At 44.6% G+C, this 19,423-nt stretch overlaps 1 protein-coding gene across 12 annotated transcripts in view; it reads left to right on the forward strand.

The window, feature by feature from the left end:
* ofd1 (OFD1 centriole and centriolar satellite protein) overlaps positions 1-19,423 on the forward strand; it is a 133,146-nt gene that overhangs the window by 39,712 nt on the left and 74,011 nt on the right. For 11 of the 12 annotated variants that reach the window (XM_070893896.1, XM_070893900.1, XM_070893902.1 and 8 more), the window contains 3 exons: positions 3,113-3,186; positions 8,658-8,749; positions 14,939-15,128. In XM_070893896.1, coding sequence (XP_070749997.1) covers positions 3,113-3,186; positions 8,658-8,749; positions 14,939-15,128 — 356 coding nt within the window. The remainder of the gene's footprint in view (positions 1-3,112; positions 3,187-8,657; positions 8,750-14,938; positions 15,129-19,423) is intronic. The other variant, XM_070893905.1, reaches the window with a different exon arrangement.

Here is a 19,423-nt window from a genome sequence, read left to right on the forward strand (position 1 = left end):
TCCCTTCTCTTTTCTTTTCTCTTTTTCCCTCTCTCCCCTCCCTTCTCTCTTCCTCTCTCCCCTCCCTTCTCTCTTCCCTCTCTCCCCTCCCTTCTCTTTTTCCCTCTCTTCTCTTTTTCCCTCTCTCCCCTCCCTTCTCTTTTTCCCTCTCTCCCCTCCCTTCTCTTTTTTCCCTCTCTCCCCTCCCTTCTCTTTTTCCCTCTCTCCCCTCCCTTCTCTTTTTCCCCTCTCTCCCCTCCCTTCTCTTTTTTCCCTTTCTCCCCTCCCTTCTCTTTTCTCTTTTCCCTCTCTCCCCTCCCTTCTCTCTTCTCTTTTTCCCTCTCTCCCCTCCCTTCTCTTTTCTTTTTTCCCTCTCTCCCCTCCCTTCTCTCTTCTCTTTTTGCTCTCTCCCCTCCCTTCTCTTTTCTCTTTTTCCCTCTCTCCCCTCCCTTCTCTTTTCTCTTTTTCCCTCTCTCCCCTCCTTTCTCTCTTCTCTTTTTCCCTCTCTCCCCCCCTTCTCTTTTCTCTTTTTTCCCTCTCTCCCCTCCCTTCTCTCTTCCCTCTCTCCCCTCCCTTCTCTTTTTCCCTCTCTCCCCTCCCTTCTCTTTTTCCCTCTCTCCCTCCCTTCCTTCTCTTTTTCCCTCTCTCCCCTCCCTTCTCTTTTCTCTTTTTCCCTCTCTCCCCTCCCTTCTCTTTTCTCTTTTTCCCTCTCTCCCCTCCTTTCTCTCTTCTCTTTTCCCTCTCTCCCCTCCCTTCTCTTTTCTCTTTTTCCCTCTCTCCTCTCCCTTCTCTTTTCTCTTTTTCCCTCTCTCCCCTCCCTTCTCTCTTCCCTCTCTCCCCTCCTTTCTCTCTTCCCTCTCTCCCGTCCCTTCTCTTTTCCCTCTCTCCCCTCCCTTCTCTTTTTCCCTCTCTCCCCTCCCTTCTCTTTTTCCCTCTCTCCCCTCCCTTCTCTTTTTCCCTCTCTCCCCTCCCTTCTCTTTTTCCCTCTCTCCCCTCCCTTCTCTTTTTCCTTCTCTCCCCTCCCTTCTCTTTTTCCCTCTCTCCCCTCCCTTCTCTTTTTCCCTCTCTCCCCTCCCTTCTCTTTTTCCCTCTCTCCCTCCCTTCTCTTTTTCCCTCTCTCCCCTCCCTTCTCTTTTTCCCTCTCTCCCCTCCCTTCTCTTTTCTCTTTTTCCCTCTCTCCTCTCCCTTCTCTTCTCTTTTTCCCTCTCTCCTCTCCCTTCTCTTTTCTCTTTTTCCCTCTCTCCTCTCCCTTCTCTTTTCTCTTTTTCCCTCTCTCCTCTCCCTTCTCTTTTCTTTTCTCTTTATCCCTCTCTCCCCTCCCTTCTCTCTTCCCTCTCTCCCCTCCCTTCTCTTTTTCCCTCTCTCCCCTCCCTTCTCTTTTTCCCTCTCTCCCCTCCCTTCTCTTTTTCCCTCTCTCCCCTCCCTTCTCTTTTTCCCTCTCTCCCCTCCCTTCTCTTTTTCCCTCTCTCCCCTCCCTTCTCTTTTCTCTTTTTCCCTCTCTCCTCTCCCTTCTCTTCTCTTTTTCCCTCTCTCCTCTCCCTTCTCTTTTCTCTTTTTCCCTCTCTCCTCTCCCTTCTCTTTTCTCTTTTTCCCTCTCTCCTCTCCCTTCTCTTTCTTCCTTTCCTTTATCCCTCTCTCCCCTCCCTTCTCTCTTCCCTCTCTCCCCTCCCTTCTCTTTTTCCCTCTCTCCCCTCCCTTCTCTTTTTCCCTCTCTCCCCTTTCCCTCTCTCCCCTCCCTTCTCTTTTCTCTTATTCCCTCTCTCCCTCCCCTCGCTGTCAGAAATACAGAGAGTGTGAGAGACACACACACACAGACAGACAGAGCGGTAGAGACACATGGGGGGTGGGCCGTCCCAGCACGCTGTTGGAGGACTCCCGGCTGCAGTCGGTAAGTAGAAAATGTTTTATTTATTTATTTTTTTACATTTTATTTTTTATTAATTTTTTTGATTGATTTATTGATGTATTTATCATTTATTATTGTCGATGGCTCTTTATTTGTAAAACTGAAGTGTTTAATGTTTGTAATCTTCCCTTTAACCCCCCCCATTCCCTATGCCTGATCTGTAACCTACGCCTGATTTTCTAAGTGTAGGCAAGGTTTTTCTGAGCGTATAAAAATCTACACTTACTCCATTCTAAGTTAGTTTGGAGTATGATTTCACTGCCTAAACTTTCAAAATGGGTGTAAGTGGCCGGACACGCCCCCTTTTTGAAAAAAAAATCTGTTCCAAACTGAAACTGTTCTAACTGACTAGAACTGGAGAAACTAAATGCCGAGAATTGCAATTTCTAAGATACTCCATTCTAAACCTGTTGCTCCAAAAAAACAAGCAACTCAGGCCGAAACTTGGCCCACTATCACTATCATTGCTGTGAAAAATTGCTGCCAAATATATACATCTGCCTTCTTTACAAAGTCAAACTTGAAGGCAAGTGTGTTAATAGAGAAACATCAGAGCTTGCATCTTGGTTATATGCCTAATAAATCGCTTGTGAATTTTATTTTTGTTTTATTCTTCTTTCATATTTTCTTTTTGTAATTGGATTGAAAAAATGTGTGCTGCTTTTTGTATATTCCTTGTGTTTTCTGCATAGTATTTTGTAGATGCTAATGATTTTCATTTTCAACTTGTGTTTAAAATTCTAACCTAGCTTGTGTTTTAATGAATGTATTTTATTAGAAGAAACATCACAGTATAATTTTGTTCACCCAAAACTGCCACTGGCCAAATTCTACATAAGTGTGTAGGAGAGAGTTCATGGGCCAAATGTCTTTTCTAGTTTGAAGTTTTAAGACAAAGTTCACTCCTCTGCAGCTGTTGAGATAAATGGAAAATGTGCTTCTCAGTTTTTGAAAAAAGTCCCAGTGAGAAATTGTTGTTGCAGTAATGATCTGGCTCCAGCTAATCTGATCTTTGTGATACAGTAATTACAAATGTGCAAGTGACCTGTACTAGGAAATGTCACAACTGTACAAATGTTTATTTGTATTTTTGCATTATATTGATAGACTTGTCTAACTTGGAGGGTTTGATCCCTCCTCCCTAAAGTGAATGCAGGGACTTAAAGATGGATTTAATACTTATTCCTAACTGTTATTTAGTCCTAAGTAACAATGCTTTCTGTATAGGTATCAGCTGGAACTACAGGAAGACTATCGTAAAAGAACTGAGAAAGTGACAGCAAATGAGAAAAGAATTGAAGGTCTGGTTCATTATTTGGCAGCTTATTTATGTTTTACTGGGCAGGTGTTTAATGTAGAGCACTGTAGGAGTGCCCCTCCTGGTATATGATCAAGGGATTATTCTGATATTCATACCGGAAGAGCTGCTTTTATTATTTAAAAAATGTGATTGTGTAAATATGATTGTATATTTTGTGCTCAATGTATGTCCATAGTTCCATTTCATACTTCGCCTTATCTGGCGCTTCAACAAGATACTTTTTTTCTTCCTTTTCAAGTGTCCAGGATCGCAAGCTTCAACAATTCTTGGACACCAGGGCCCCTCCGGAACCTTCTTCCCCCTCACTTTCCTCTGACACATTCCTCCTTCTTCTAATCTCACTCCCTGCCATGTTTTCACTGTCCCCTCTGACCTTCTCCTCTGTGACCCCCAACGATCAGTCCTCAGCACAGGCCTGAGCTTTATCCCCTTGCATCCCTACCTGATGGATTTCAAGCTTGGCCTGATGTCGAGCTCGTTTTCCGTCGCCATCGTCTCTGTGCCCATTTCTTTGGCCAGGAGTCTCCCCCCGCCAGCCCCCCCAACCCTTCTCACACTTTCAGAATTCTCGATCTACCTGGACTCTCAATTTCTCTGCTTCCCTCACTCACTCCAACCTACTTCCCTCTGAACTTGCAGCACTCCGTGCTCACAGATCCAACCCCAACATTGTCATTAAACCTGATGACAAGGTGGTGCTGTTGTTTGGCACACCAACCTCTACCGTCTGGAGGCTGAAAGCCAACTCTCTGACACCTCCACCTCCCCCTCCCCCTGGACCATGACCCCACTACCGAACATCAAGCCATGTTCTCATATTGAACAACTTCTCCTTTGACTCCACTCCTTCCAAATACAAGGTGCAGCAATGGGAACCTGCATGGGCCCTAGCTATGCCTGCCATTTTGTGGGATATGTGGAACATTCTTTGTTCCAGTCCTACTCTGGTCCCCTCCCTCACCTCTTTTCCCGGTACATTGATGACTGTATTGGTGCAGTTTCCTGCTCTTGCCCAGAACTATAACATTTCATTCACTTTGCTTCCAATTTCCACCCTTCCCTCACCTCCACTTCTCTGACTCTTCCCTTCCCTTCGGCGACTTATCTGTCTCCAATTCTGGGAATAGGCTATCGACAAGCATCTACTATAAACCCATTGACTCCCACAGCCACAAGGACTACACTTCCTCCCACCCTGCTTCCTGTAAGGACTCTTCCATTCTCCCAATTTTTCCATCTATGCCGCATCTGTTCTGATGATGCTACCTTCCACACTAGTGCTTCCGATATGTTTTCCTTTATTCTCAACCGAGGATTCCCCTCTACCATGGTTGACATGGTCCTCGACCGTCTCCGTCCAATTTCCTGCACTTCTGCTCTCACCCACTCCCTCCCAGAACCACGATAGGATTCCCCTTGTCCTCACTTTTCGCCCCACCAACCTCCACATTCAATGGATCATCCTCCGCCATTTCCGCCACCTCCAGCGTGATCCCACCACCAAACGTATCTTCCCTTCCCTTCCCCTTTCAGCATTCCGAAGGGACCGCTCCCTCTGCGACACCCTGGTCCACTCCTCAATCACCCCCAACAGCCCCTCCCCTCCCCACGGCACCTTCCCGTGCAAGTGCAGGAGATGCAACACCTGCCCTTTTATCCTCCCTTCCCACCATCCAGGGCCCCAAACATTCCTTCCAGGTGATACAGCGATTTACTTGTACTTCTTGCAATTTAGTATACTGTATTCGCTGCTCACGATGTGATCTCCTTTACAATGGGGAGACCAAAAGCAGATTGGGTGTGACCGCTTTGGGGAACACCTCCGTTCAGTCCATAAGGGTAAACCCCGATCTTCCAGTCGCCTGTCACTTTAATTCACCACTCCACTCACACTCTGCCTCCTTCACTTTTCCAACGAAGCTTGAGGAACCGCACCTCATCTTTCGATTAGGCATTTTACAGCCTTCTGGACTCGACATCGAGTTCAACAATTTCAGACCAGAACTTCTGCCCCCATTTTTTTCAGGCAGCAGCTGTTTATGATTTGGCCATCCACAATTGCAACATTTAATCACTCCTGCGTTCCACCCTATCACAGACCGTCCCTTTTGTTTTTTCCTCCCCTCCCCCTTTCCCTGCCTCTGCACCTGTTTAAAATCTGTTACATCTCTAACTTTTCCAATTCTGATGAAGGTTCTCAGACCTGAACCGCTACCTGTTTCTCTCTCCACGGATGCTGTCTGGCCTGCTGAGTGTTTCCAGCATTTTCTGTGTATGTTGTATCTCTATTTCGTTGGACAATGTACAAAACAAAGCAAAATAAGCTTTTACTTGTACAACTATGACTCGATTTTTGAAAGCATTGACTGAACTGGCATGTTATTAATGCATAACCAAATGGAAATATCCAGCCCTTCCATCTTCTTTGGTCCTTTTTCATACCACATCGCTGAGCTATTATATTTGCATTTGTTTCAACTTCCTTTTAACTGCTTCAACAGAGCCTGCATCAGGAGCTGTAGGTTGTAACCTGTTCCATAAATTGATTGTATTTGCAAAAAAAGTTCTTTAAGTTTTAAATTTTGCTTTATGATCGCGACCGCTAATTCTTTTTTCTAGGTTTGTACAAAAAACTTCAATGCCCACTGTACTAATTTCTTAGTTGTTTTAAAATGTCAACTATTTTGCGAGCAGTCCAATCATTACTAATGAGAGCAAATTTTAGCTTCCTTAATCTCTCTTTGTAGAGTGATCCAAAACCTGGAATTGCCCTTGTTACTCTTCTGAGTAATTTCCACTGCATCTATATCATTTTGAGAGTACAGTGACCACATCGGAACGCAATGGAGGAATTTTAATACACAAGAATGGGTGGATGTGGGACGGGTGGGCAGTTTAAAAAAAATAAAAAATTTCAATCTCTAACCCGATGCCAACCTGCCCACTTCCGGTTTTAACGGAGGCGGTCGGGGGACAGGCGGGCCACCAATCTGCTCTCAGGAGGCGGTCGGTCACTGAAATCTTTTAAGGATGTTCCATGCTTCCATTTTTACAGATTTTTAACATTTTTATCCCATTTTGGCCAGGTTTCCTGGGGCTATAAGGTAAGTGGATTTATAGTACTGTTTGTGGCCTAGGAGGAGCAGAAGTGTTTCCTCCATGCCCAAAAGGGAAACCTCTTTCTCCACCGGCACCTCGCTCCATGATCGCCTACAACACCCCCCCCTTTTAGACATTGTAACATTTCATTTGCTATTGCAACTGCTGCCCTTCACAATGGGAACAGTTGTTTTTTTTCGTCTTATTAGATTCCTGCTCTTACATAGAAACATAGGAAATCGGTGCAGGAGTCGGCCAATCGGCCCTTCGAGCCTGCACCACCATTCAATATGATCATGGCTGATCATGCAACTTCAGTACACCATTCCTGCTTTCTCTCTATACCCCTTGATCCCTTTAGCCATAAAGGCCACATCTAACTCCCTTTTGAATATATCGTAACGAACTGGCCTCAACAACTTTCTGTGGTAGAGAATTCCACAGGTTCACAATTCTCTGAGTGAAGAAGTTTCTCCTCATCTCGGTCCTAAATGGCTTACCCCTTATCCTTAGTCTTCCTTCCCATCAGGAGGTTTCTAGGCTCCATAGGAATCACCTATCTTTTTCAGCCCTGGGTACTGACTTGAGATACATCTGAGGAATACTCAGCTGCTGCTAAATTTTCCTGTCATCCAGAAACAGAAAAGGTGACCATCTGTGCCACTTCTTTTTGAACTTCTTGTTGACATCACATTTGCTAAGCATTCACAGATAGGAGGAAGTACTTATTCACCCTCTGGTCTCACTTTCATAAAGTACATATGGACCATATACCCTTAAAACATTTTACTTTTTTATTTACAGATTTTCCTCTTTGCCAATTTATCTCTTCATTTTCCAATCCTTGTTTTTAAAGTGTTTTATTGAGAAGCTGTTCTATGCATGAACTTAACTTTTAGAAGATCCCTTTGTATCAAGTCTACAAATGCTCAGCAGATTTCAGTTATCCAGCAGGGTTATCCAAATATCCATATTCAATGCTAAGCCCTGATGGACATACTTTCAATAAATTGTCCTTGTGTAACAAGCTGTCTTAATAATGTAAGTAAGCCTTGAATGCTCGAAACACTGCACGGTTTTCAGATTGATAAGTTCTTTCACTTATGTTACTAGTTTAAGTAGATATAATAATACATGATGAACCTTTATAAAACACTGGTTCGGCCTCAACTGGAGTATTGTGTCCAATTCCGGACACCACACTTCAGGAAGGATGTGAAGACCTTGGAGAGGGTGCAGAAAAGATTTACGAGAATGGTTCGAGGGATGAAAGACTTCAGTTAAGTGGATAGACCGGAGAAGCTGTGGTTGTTCTCCTTAGAACAGAGAAGGTTGAGAGGAAATTTGATAGCGTTGCTCAAAATCATGAGGGGTCTAGACAGAGTAGATCGTGAGAAACTTTTGGCGGAAGGGTCGAGAACCAGAGGACGCAGATTTAAGATGATTGGCAAAAGAATCGAAGGTGGCATGAGGAGAAACATTTTTACGCAGCGAGTGGTTAGGATCTGGAATGCACTGTCTGAAAGGGTGATGGAGGCGGACTTGATCGGGGATTTCGAGAGGTAATTGGGTAAGTACCTGAAAGAAAAAAATTTGCAGGGCTATGGGGAAAGGGCAGGGAAGTGGGACCAGCTGAAGTGCTCGTGCAGAGAGCCGGCACGGGCTCGACTGGTCGAATAGTCTCCTTCTGTGCTGTAACCATTCTGTAACTATGATTCTATGTCCAGTATCTCAAGTTAGCAGGTAAACATATTGTACTTTCAATGAGAAATTGTCTGAAGAGTTTTCCTCTATTATTAATAATATAAAATGAATGAGAATGAGAGGGGACCTCATAGAAACATATAAAATTCTGACGGGGTTAGACAGGTTAGATGCAGGAAGAATGTTCCCAATGTTGGGGAAGTCCAGAACCAGGGGTCACAGTCTAAGGATAAGGGGTAAGCCATTTAGGACCGAGATGCGGAGGAACTTCTTCACCCAGAGAGTGGTGAACCTGTGGAATTCTCTACCACAGAAAGTTGTTGAGGCCAATTCACTAAATATATTCAAAAAGGAGTTAGATGAGGTCCTTACTGCTAGGGGGATCAAGGGGTATGGCGAGAAAGCAGGAATGGGGTACTGAAGTTGAATGTTCAGCCATGAACTCATTGAATGGCGGTGCAGGCTAGAAGGGCCGAATGGCCTACTCCTGCACCTATTTTCTATGTTTCTATGTTTCTATAACAAATATTGACTCCTCTATCGAGCTGATTAAGTACATTTTAAGCTGAAAAACTGAAAGTTTATATTATATATTAATGATTCTTGTTACCATTTAAGTTACCAAAGGACAATTTTTCCCTTTTATAGTCGAGGCAGTTCGATTACAAGAAGAGTCTGTTATCATCCATTCCAAAAGGGAGGAACACGAACACTTCCGTGCTCAAACTAAGAAGTTGGAGGTAAATTGTAGAAACAGTTTTAGGCTGTGGTGACCACAGATAACTTGTTCTGTGTTAGCAATTCCTGGTTATGTGGATAACGTATCTATGTCAGTCGTTAGACTACTGCCACTGAGTGGTTGAAAACCCTCCTTCAGCTAATTAAACAGTGTTTCTATAGAGATGCCTCCTCCGAAATGGACATCTAGACCAAGAGGCTGTGGAAGAAAAATTAAAGGAAATATATCTAGCTTTTTTGCAGGGAAATAATGTAAAAGGAATGTTAGAATAGGTAATACTGTGGTGGTAAAGTAAAAGTGAAGATAAATTAATAAAAATAGTACAAATGGGGAAAAGGGAAGGCAGCAAACAGAAGTGCTTATTTTTTTAAATTTCAAATCGTTTTTAAGTGTTTATTTTAATTGTATAAGGTTATTGTTACATTAACTTTTGAGCAAGGTTACTACTTTATTAAGGTTTATTTAGGAAAAATTGTGTATTAACTAAAAACTTAAAGGAGAAGGAAAGTCTCAGGGCTATACGTTTTGTTCAAAGTGCGATGTATTGAAAAATTATATGCTCAACTAAATGTAGGTTCAGTTTTCTGAAATGAATGGAGGTCCACTAGGTTGGATCTACCTTCAGTGTGATTTTACTAAGAGTGTCCTTCTGTCCTGTAGTGGCTCCATGGAGCCAAATAGTCCTGAGTTGACCCAGAGCCACCCAATCCTGAGAACACAGGCTACACCAATTTGGGTTGCAGAGTACTTAAGTGGCAGTATGGTTTCCTGGGATTTGGTGGCTCTGGATTGACTGTTAAGCCAGCCCAAAGTTGTGATCCTGTTGTTTTCAATGGAAGTGCAATGGGATGATAATTAAAGGTGACATCACAAATGACTTAGCAGGCTGGAGAAGCTGCAACACAGAGCTATATGCATGCTAAATAGCGAAAGCAGCATGCTATAAACAGAACTAAGCAATCCCACAACCAACGGATCAGATTAAAGCTCTGCAATCCTGCCATATCCAGTCATGAATGATGGTGGACCATTAAACAACTAACTGGAGGAAGAGGCTCCAAGAACATCTCCATCCTCAGTGATGGTGGAGTCCAGCACGTGAGTGCAAAAGACAAGTCTGAGCCAGAAGTGCCGAGTGGATGATCCATCTTGGCCTCCACCTGAGGTCCCCAGCATCACAGAAGCCAGTCTTCAGCCAATGTGATTCACTCCGCATGATATCAAGAAACTGCTGAGCGCACTGGATATGGCAAAGGCTATGGGCCCTGACAACATCCCGGCTGTTGTGCTGAAGACTTATGCTCCAGATCTAACCATGCCTCTAACCAAGCTGTTCCAGTACAGCTACAACACTGGCGTCTACCTGACAATTTGGAAAACTGACCAGGTATGTCCACAAAAATCAAGACAAATCCAATCTGGCCAATTATCACCCCATCAATCTACTCTAAGTCATCAGCAAAGCAGGAAGATGTTGTCGACAGTGCTATCAAGTGGCACCAATAACCTCAGTTTGAGTTCCACCAGGATCACTCTGCTCCAGACCTCATTACAGCCTTTGTCCAAACATGGACAAAAGAGTTGAATTCCAGAGGTGAGGTGAGAGTGACTGCCTTTGACATCAAGGCAACATTTGATCGAGTGTGGCATCAAGGAGCCCTAGTAAAACTGAAGTCAATGGGAATCGGGAGGAAAACGCTCCACTGGCTGGAGTCATACCTAGCTCAAAGGAAGATGGTTGTGGTGGTTGGAGGTCAATCATCACAGCCCCAGGACATCGCTGCAAGAGTTCCTCAAGGCTGTGCCCTAGGCCCAACCATCTTCAGCTGCTTCAATCATAAGGGTTACCTCTATCATAAGGTCAGAAGTGGAGACGTTCGTTGATGATTGCACAGTGTTCACTTCCATTCGCAACTCCTCAGATAATGAAGCAGTCTATGCCCGCATGCAGCAAGACCTGCACGACATTCAGGCTTGGGCTGATAAATGGCAAGTAACATTCACACCACACAAGTGTCAGGCAATGACGATCTCCAACAAGAGTGTCTAACCACTGTCCCTTGACATTCAGCGGCATCACCATCGCCAAATCCCCCACCATCAACATCCGGGGATTCACCATTGACCAGAAACTTAGCTGAACCAGCCACATAAATACTGTGGCTATAAGAGCATGTTAGAGGCTGGGTATTCTGCAGCAAGTGTCTCACCTCTTGACTCCCCAAAGCCTTTCCACCACCTACAAGGCACAAGTCAGGAGTGTGATTGAATATTCTCCACTTGCCTGGATGAGTGCAGCTCCAACAACACTCAAGAAGACCATCCAGGACAAAGCACTTGATTGGCACCCCATCCACCACCTTAAACATTCACTCCCTCCACCATGGGTGTACTGTGGCTGCAGTGTGTACTATCGACAAGATGCACTGCAATAACTAGCCAAGTTTTCTTTGACAGTACCTCCCAAACCCGCAACCTCTACCACCTAGAAGGTCGAGGGCAGCGGGCGCTTGGGAACACCACCACCTCCAAGCTCCCCTCCAAGTTACACACCATTCTGACTTGGAAATATATCGCCGTTCCTTCACCATTGCTGGGTCAAAAGGCTGGAACTCCCTCCTGAACAGCACTATGGGACTATCTTGACCCACGCAGACTGCAGTGGTTCAAGAAGGTGGCTCACCACCAACTTCTCGAGTGCAATTGCAGTATAAAATAGAGGCATGCTTTGAACAGAAAGTACTTCCCTAGACTTTCCTTCCCGATTTAAAATAATGACTATTCCAGGGCAGCCTAGGGGCTAATACTAGTAAGAACAATGAGAGTGGAGATGGACTTCTTATCAGTGAGATTCTTGGGAAATTTATGGCAGCAAAATTGAATACTTTATTTTGAAAGTCATGGATCATTGTAATCTGAAGATCAGAGTTGTAATGTGAACAGAATATGCATAAATATCATAAATCTAAATAACCTCTCTCATACATATTGGTAACTTAATCTCTGAACTAGATTGGTTTTATTATTGTCCCTCTCCGGGATCTATTATTGCATGCTGCTTTCTACTGCAACTCCTGTTTTTAATTTCTTTTTCCTCTGGTTGGGGAGTCTAGAACCAGGGGGTCACAGTCTTGGAATAAGGGGTCGGCCATTTAGGACTGAGATGTGGAAAGATTTTTTTCACTGAGGGTGGTGAATCTTTGGAATTCTCTACCCCAAAGGGCTGTGGATGCTCAATCACTGAGTATATTCAAGACAGAGATCGCTAAATTTTTGGATACTAAGGGAATCGAGGGATATGGGGATAGTGCGGGGAAGTGGAGTTGAGGTAGAAGATCAGTCATGATCTCATTGAATGGCGGAGCAGGCTTGAGCGGCTGAATGGCCGACTCCTGCTCCTATTTCTTATATTCTTAGTGTTTGAGGCATTGAGGTAGATTTCTATGTTTACTGCCTGGGCGGTAATCTGGTGGGATGGGTTGCCTAGCCTTTATCGAACTCACCTGATTTTCAATTCATTAATTCATTGTGTTCCAAGAACTGAACTTCTCTATAATTCCCAAAGAGCATTTATAGTGCTGGCATATTGACCTGGGGGCAAGATTGCAGCGCAGCAGTGGGAGTTTATTACAATGAAGATTTGGAACATTTCAACTCCATTGAATTGTTAGTGTAATTGCTCTATTGTTTAAAAAGATGGCAAAATAATGATAGATTTGGAGAACTAGGTTAAACTACTAGGATTAGTTAGCTGTGTACGGCATTAATAGGCTGTCCTAATGATCACAGATTTTTTTTGCACATGAGAAAATTTAAGAGCTTGTTAACTTGCTAATTAGTTGACCTAGGATGTTGGTCTTTATTGCAAGGGGGTTGGAGTACAAGAGTAAGAAAGTCTTGCTACGATTGTACAGGGCTTTGAGACCACACCTGGAGTACTTGGCAAGTATATCCTTTATTGAAGGAAGGATATACTTGCTTTAGAGATGGTACAATTACTCGATTCACTCGATTGATTCCTGGGATGAGAGGGTTGTCTTATGAATGAAAGAAAGACTTACTTGCATTTATATAGCACCTTTTATGACCATCGGATGTCTCAAAGTGCTTTACAGCCAATGAAGTACTTTTGGATTGAAATCACTGTTGTAATATGAAGAGAGATTGATTAGATTAGGCCTATACTCTCTGGAGTTCAGAAGAATGAGAGGTGATTTCATTGAAATATATAGGGCTGGATTTTAGGCTTTTCTGTTTTCGCCCCGAAAACAGGAGATGGGGTGGGAAAGTTACCGGCCGGGAATAGTTTGCGCTTTAGTTTGAAAGTTTGGGCATCTGGGCCATGCGTTAAGGGAGGTCATTGTACACCTCACGTGGCGCAAGGATGGGAATCTCCTGAGCTAAAGAGCTGGGCCGTGTGTGCTCTGAGAGAGGCCTGGAGGGGGTGGCCAAAAAAACTTTTAAAAACCCCCAGCAAAACATCCCTAAAACATTACCCATGCAACCACAACAGAAATCACACAAAAATTAAAATAAAAAAAACACTCACACTTTTACAGCATGTTACCTTCCTCACCGGCATGGTTGAACCGCTCTGATTTCCCAGGCAGTCATTGCGGGTGCGGCTGCGGACGGATCGGGCAAGAGTCAAAACTTGTGCCGGTGTCGTAACCAGGGGCGTTGCACACCCGGCGCAGCTCTTCCTGGCGGTCCTTCTCAGTGCCGCCACAAAACCCGACCGGAGGATCACGATGGGGCGCAGGAGACTTCACTGCTGCCTTTCACGCCACTCTGGGGCGAAACCTGGAGCGCAAAGGACTGAAAACTCCAGCCCATGAAATTCTGAGGTGGATTGACAAGGTAGATGCTGAGCAGTTGTTTCCCCTGACTGGACAATCTAGAACTCGGTGCCATTGTCTCAGGATAAGGGGTCAGCCATTCGAGACTGAAATGAGGAGGAACTTTTTTTCCAAGGAGTTGTGGATGTTGGATTGTTGAGTATATTCAAGGCAGTGATGGATAGATTTTTGGACCCTATGGAAATCAAAGGATATGGAGATCGGGCGGGAAAGTTGAGTTGAAGTCGACGATCAGCCATTATCTTATTGAATGGCGGAGCAGGTTCAAGGGGCCTACTCCTGTTCCTAATTCTTATGTTCTTATGACCTGATCCAACATATACAAATTTATTCTACCTGATTATTTTAAATAGAAGAGGTGCTGAATGAATGAGATGTTTATTTAAACAACACCGTTGCAGTTACAGGTAGAGCATCCAAAACCTTGGGACCGAGACCGTTCTGGATTTCGGGTATTTCCGGATTTCAGAACATCATTCCAACGTCCTGAATTCGGAAATGCCCAGGCCAAGGTTCGGTTATTTCCGAATTTCGGAAAGTCTTTCCGACGTCGGGGCTGAGGTAAGGGGGGGGGTTCTGGGCGGCAGACGAGCGGGGGAGAGGTCTGGGCGGCAGACGAGCGGGGCAGAGGTCTGGGCGGCGGGGGAGAGGTCTGGGCGGCAGACAAGCTGGGGAGAGGTCTGGGCGGCGGGGGAGAGGTCTGGGCGGCAGGCGAGCGGGGGAGAGGTGTCCTGGCAGAGGCGGAGAAGTCCGGCGACTGGTCCGGATTTCGCAACATTTTCCAGATTACGGACGACCCCGCCACAGATCAGCCCGGATTCCGGAACATTTCGGAACTCCAGATTTCGGATGCTCAACCTGTAGTGAATGCGAATCAAACATTTGGAGATTTCCTGTATGGAAATTGCTGTTTATAGTAAAATTGTATGCACATATATAAAAATTACATATTTAAATTTCACTAGAAATAGCAAACTACTACCGTGTTCATTTTACTAATTTGAGATGAGTTGCAACTTCGATGTTGCAGGTTTGTAAATGATCATAATGCATGCCAAGGATTTATTTGCTATACATTAATTATTTTGTACTGAAAGACATATTAAGCTTTAAAATTAAACATGTTTTTACTTGTATTTAGTTAGAAATTGTATACTCTTCTATGAGAATGTTTATCTAGTAAAATGGTTAATGAGATAAGTGGCTAAATTTTCTGTCCTTTACCAATGAATTGTTGGGAAATCTAACCCTTCAGTTCCAGTGTAACATGTAAACCTTATGAAAATTGATCCAGATAATATTTATATATCAAACTATTCCATTACTCACAGATGGAACTGAATGCAGCTAAAGCCCAAGTTTGTTTGTTAATGAAGCAGAATGAGTTGCTAAATGAAAAGTTAAAGGACGTAGCAGACTATGCATCTGTAAAGACAGAAAATGTAGAGCTTCGCACTGAGATCAAAGTGCTGAGGAAACAGCTGGATGAAGCTCGTTGTGAAAATCAGAAATTGTGTGAAAGTTAGTATGCTTTTTTTCTATGAAAAATAATACTGAAACATGTACAATAAAATACATTTATTGGCATTTAGGTGGCAAGCGTAATTTAAGCACTGGCTATTCCATTAGCGGTAGGAGGCATTAGAACTAATTTTCTGACTTTGTGCTCATAGTTCAGAGCCTCACCTACCAGAAGTGTATGTTGGAAATATGGGCACATCAAATTAATGATTAGGATATCATTTGTAACATGCCTAAAATTTCAATATACATTCCCAACAGGCAAGGGCTCCCCCAAACAGAGTTGGCATATTATTCCTATTTAGTAGCTTGGAGAAGAATGATCATCCAGTGCTATGATGCTCCAAAATGCTGTGTCATAGTGGACTAAGAGATAGATTTGTACTTGTGAATTTTTGGATCTGTTCTCTGTTTCACTGATGGACAGCAGCACTGAGCAGAGGTTACTGAGAATTGGAGAGAGCCATCATTAGTTATTTTGTCTGTGCAATGTTGCACAGAGCACTGTAGCTCTAAGTTCCAATTCAGACTATTAAGTCGAATTTGTTTGCTACATTGAGGCATGGTTTTAGTCACTAAATGAATTGGCACAGGGACCTGTTTTTTTTTTATCCCGAAGGAAAAGTCAAACTGAGTCTGATTTTGTTTTGCACCTGCGGCTGGCCTGTTTCACAGAGTAGCAGTGGCAGAAGACTGTAACTGCTACTGTCCACATTTGGGCCCCTATTTTCACCATCATTGGGCGCCGTTTTTTTGGCGGCCAGCGACTTTTTTTTGAGTGGGGGGGAGCATAATGGGTCAGTTTAAATTTTCACCAAAGAGTCGGCGTCGGCGCCAAAAATCAGCGGCAGAGTTTTTGGAGCCAGATATTTTGGCGCTGGTCTACGTAGAACAGTGATTCTGCGTCATTTCTGGCCATTCAGGCCATTTTCCCCATCACCAATTTTTTAAAAATCGGTGCACAGAGACCTTGGAGCCCATTTTTTTAAAAAGCCTCCCTTAAGTTAATGAAATCAGCACTGGCCCGCTGCAATCCCTGGCCGAAGGTCCTCCATGCCAGACTGAACAACAAACTCCAGGCGCATTGGAAAGGATCGCAGTTTAGAGAACCTGCCCCTGTTTCATTTAAACTTAATGTTATAATAAAATATGTAGTTTAAAAAAATAACAGCATTCACTAGATTAACTTTTATATATTTTAATGCCTTTTATTAAAATTTTTATATGAAGGCGTAACATTAGTTCTTGTAGTTTCAAGTTAATGAAATCGTTTTCTGACCTTTACCCGGTTTGGTTACAACACAAGGAGGCCATTTGGCCTGTCGAATCCATGACATAATCTAGAAAGATTTTCTAGTGCTGGATTAAAAAAATAATGTACAGGATTCTGGTTAAATGTAAAAAAAAATGTTTATTAAACATTTGTACAGTACAGTTGTACTTAGCTTAACTTAAGTTTTAACTAATAACTAATACATTTCTTATTAAACTTTTCAATGAAGAAACAAACAAGCCATCTCTCCTCCCCCTTAGCGCTGTGCGCCACTCCTGCCCCTGTTGCTGCCTCTACCCCTACCTGTGCCCTACCTGTACCTGTGCTGTGAAGTTGTTGCAGACTTCTGCTTCCTCGCACCGCCACCCCGCCCCCGACTCCAAGGTTTTTTCTGTTTTCTTTCCAACAGCGCATTTGTTGGTGGGTTGCGACAGGGACAGAGCTAGCAGACATCATTGTGGAAGGACCTGGTTCTTCTACGGACTCCTCTTCCGCCTGTGGATCAACCCCTGACTTTGGTCTGGGGGTTAGAATGTTGGTGGCAGCAATGACAGCCTGGGTGTGCCCTCTTATTGCTGCTACTACCTCTGACATCCCCTCCCTCATCTGTCCCAACAGTGTTGCCACCTCTAATGACAATCCCACACTTTCTCCCCTCACCTCACCCATTCCTCCAGCCAGTGTTGCTACTTCAAGTGTCAGTCCCGCAAATTCTACCCTCATCCCACCCAAGGTTACCAGGAGCGATCTCGTTAGCTGGATGCTCTCCCCCACTCATCCCCTCGAGCTGTTCGATGTTCCATGCATTCTGTATTTCAGGTTCAGCTCTCCCTCCCACCCTTCTCTGCCGTCTCGCAGGTGTGGCTTGCTGCAACACACTGGGACCTACAGTCTCAAACGGTACCCTTTGAAATGTCGCGTCGGTTGGTTCGCTCAGGAAAGGGCTTGCAATCCTTCTCCAATTCCAGTGTAACCATCTCAGAATCGGAGTCTTCCTGCAGCCCTTCATTCTCCTGATGTAGATGAACAATATCTGGACTGACGGCTTCTTGATCATGCTCTTCTGCTTCAGGAGCATTTTCTGTCTCTTCCTGATGCGCAACATCTGCAAAACATAATAGGGATGCTTGGTTAGTAACAGGGAAGGAAGCGGAAGCGTAGCCAGCCCTCGCAGTATTTAACATTTAGGGAACCCAGACTGCAATTTGCAGTCTCTCTTTTGGTAAACCGGACCCAGCTTCCACATTGGTGGTTGATGATCTTTTCCTGTGAGATTTAATCATATCAGCTATCCTCTGTCCACGGCTGTTAGTTGCAGCCTGCTTACAGGGAACAGCGCGAACCCTTATACATGGCCACCTTCGATCTTACAAAGACCTTTGACACTCAACCGCGAGAGTCTATAGAGCATCCTCCTCCGCTTCGGATACCCCCAAAAGAACATCGCCATCCTCTGCCTGCTACATGACGACATACAGGCCGTGATCCTTGCCAACGGATCCATCACAGACCCAATCCACGTCCGGACTGGGGTTAAGCATGGCTGCGTCATTGTCCCAACCCTCTTTTCAATCTTCCTCGCTGCCATGCACCACCTCACAGTCGATAAGCTCCCGCTGGAGTGGAACTAAGCTTCAGAACCGGTGGGAACCTGTTCAATCTTCGCCATCTCCAGGCCAGATCCAAGACAACCCAACCTCTGTCGTCGAGCTACAGTATGCGGACCACGCCTGTGTCTGCGCGCACAGAGGTTGAACTCTAGGACGTAGTCGACACATTTACTGAGGCGTACGAAAGCATGAGCCTTACGCTAAAAATCAGTGAGACAAAGGTCCTCCACCAGCGTGTCCTCGCCACACAGCACTGCCCCCCCAGTCACCAAGATCCATGGCGCAGCCCTGGACAACGTGGACCAATTCCCTTATCTCGGGAGCCTCCTAGCAACAAGAGCAGGCATTGACGACGAGATCCAACACCGCCTCCAGTGCGCCAGTGCAGCCTTCGGCCGCTTGAGGAAAAGAGTGTTTGAAGACCAGGCCCTCAAAATTGTCACCAAGCTCATGGTCTATAGGGCTGTAGTAATACCCGGCTTCCTGTATGGCTCAGAAACCTGGACCATGTACAGTAGACACCTCAAGTCGCTGGAGAAATACCACCAACGATGTCTCCAAGATCCTACAAATTCCCTGGGAGGACAGATACACCAATGTTAACGTCCTCGACCAGGCCAACATTCCCAGCATTGAAGCACTGACCACACTTGATCAGCTCCGCTGGGCAGGCCACATAGTTCGCACGCCAGCCACGAGACTCCCAAAGCAAGCGTTCTACGGCAAACGAGCCAAAGGTGGGCAGCGGAAACGTTACAAGGATACCCTCAAAGCCTCCCTGACACCTGGGAGTCCCTAGCCAAAGACCGCCCTAAGTGGAGGAAGTGCATCCGGGAGGGCGCTGAGCTCGTTGCCGAGGGCATGCAGAAATCGAGCGCAGACAGCAGAAAGAGCGGCCCTAAGTTTCCATATGATTTGCTCCTGATTTTTAGGAGCAACTGGTGTAGAACAGAGTATCTTAGAAATTGGAATTCTCGTCATTTAGTTTGCTCCAGTTCTAGTCAGTTAGAACAGTTTCACTTTGGAACAGAATTCTTTTTTCAAAAGGGGGCGTGTCCGGCCACTTACGCCTGTTTTCAAAGTTTCGTCAGTGAAAACTTACTCCAAACTAACTTAGAATTTTTGTACGCTCGAAAAAACCTTGTCGACACTTTAGAAAATCAGGCGTAGGTTACAAATCAGGCGTAGGGAATGGTGGTGGCGGGGGGGGGGCGGTTTAAAGGGAAGTTTACAAACATTAAACACTTCAGTTTTACAAATAAAGAGCCATCATAAATGATAAATACATCAATAAATCAACCAATAAATCAATCAAAAAAAATTAATAAGAAAGAATTTTTTTAAAAAATCAATAAATAAAACATTTTCTACTTAGCGACTGCAGCACTGGGAGCCCTCCAACAGCGTGCTGG

The sequence above is a fragment of the Pristiophorus japonicus genome, chromosome 11 (genome assembly GCF_044704955.1).
Source record: "Pristiophorus japonicus isolate sPriJap1 chromosome 11, sPriJap1.hap1, whole genome shotgun sequence".
NCBI classification, from domain to species: domain Eukaryota; kingdom Metazoa; phylum Chordata; class Chondrichthyes; family Pristiophoridae; genus Pristiophorus; species Pristiophorus japonicus.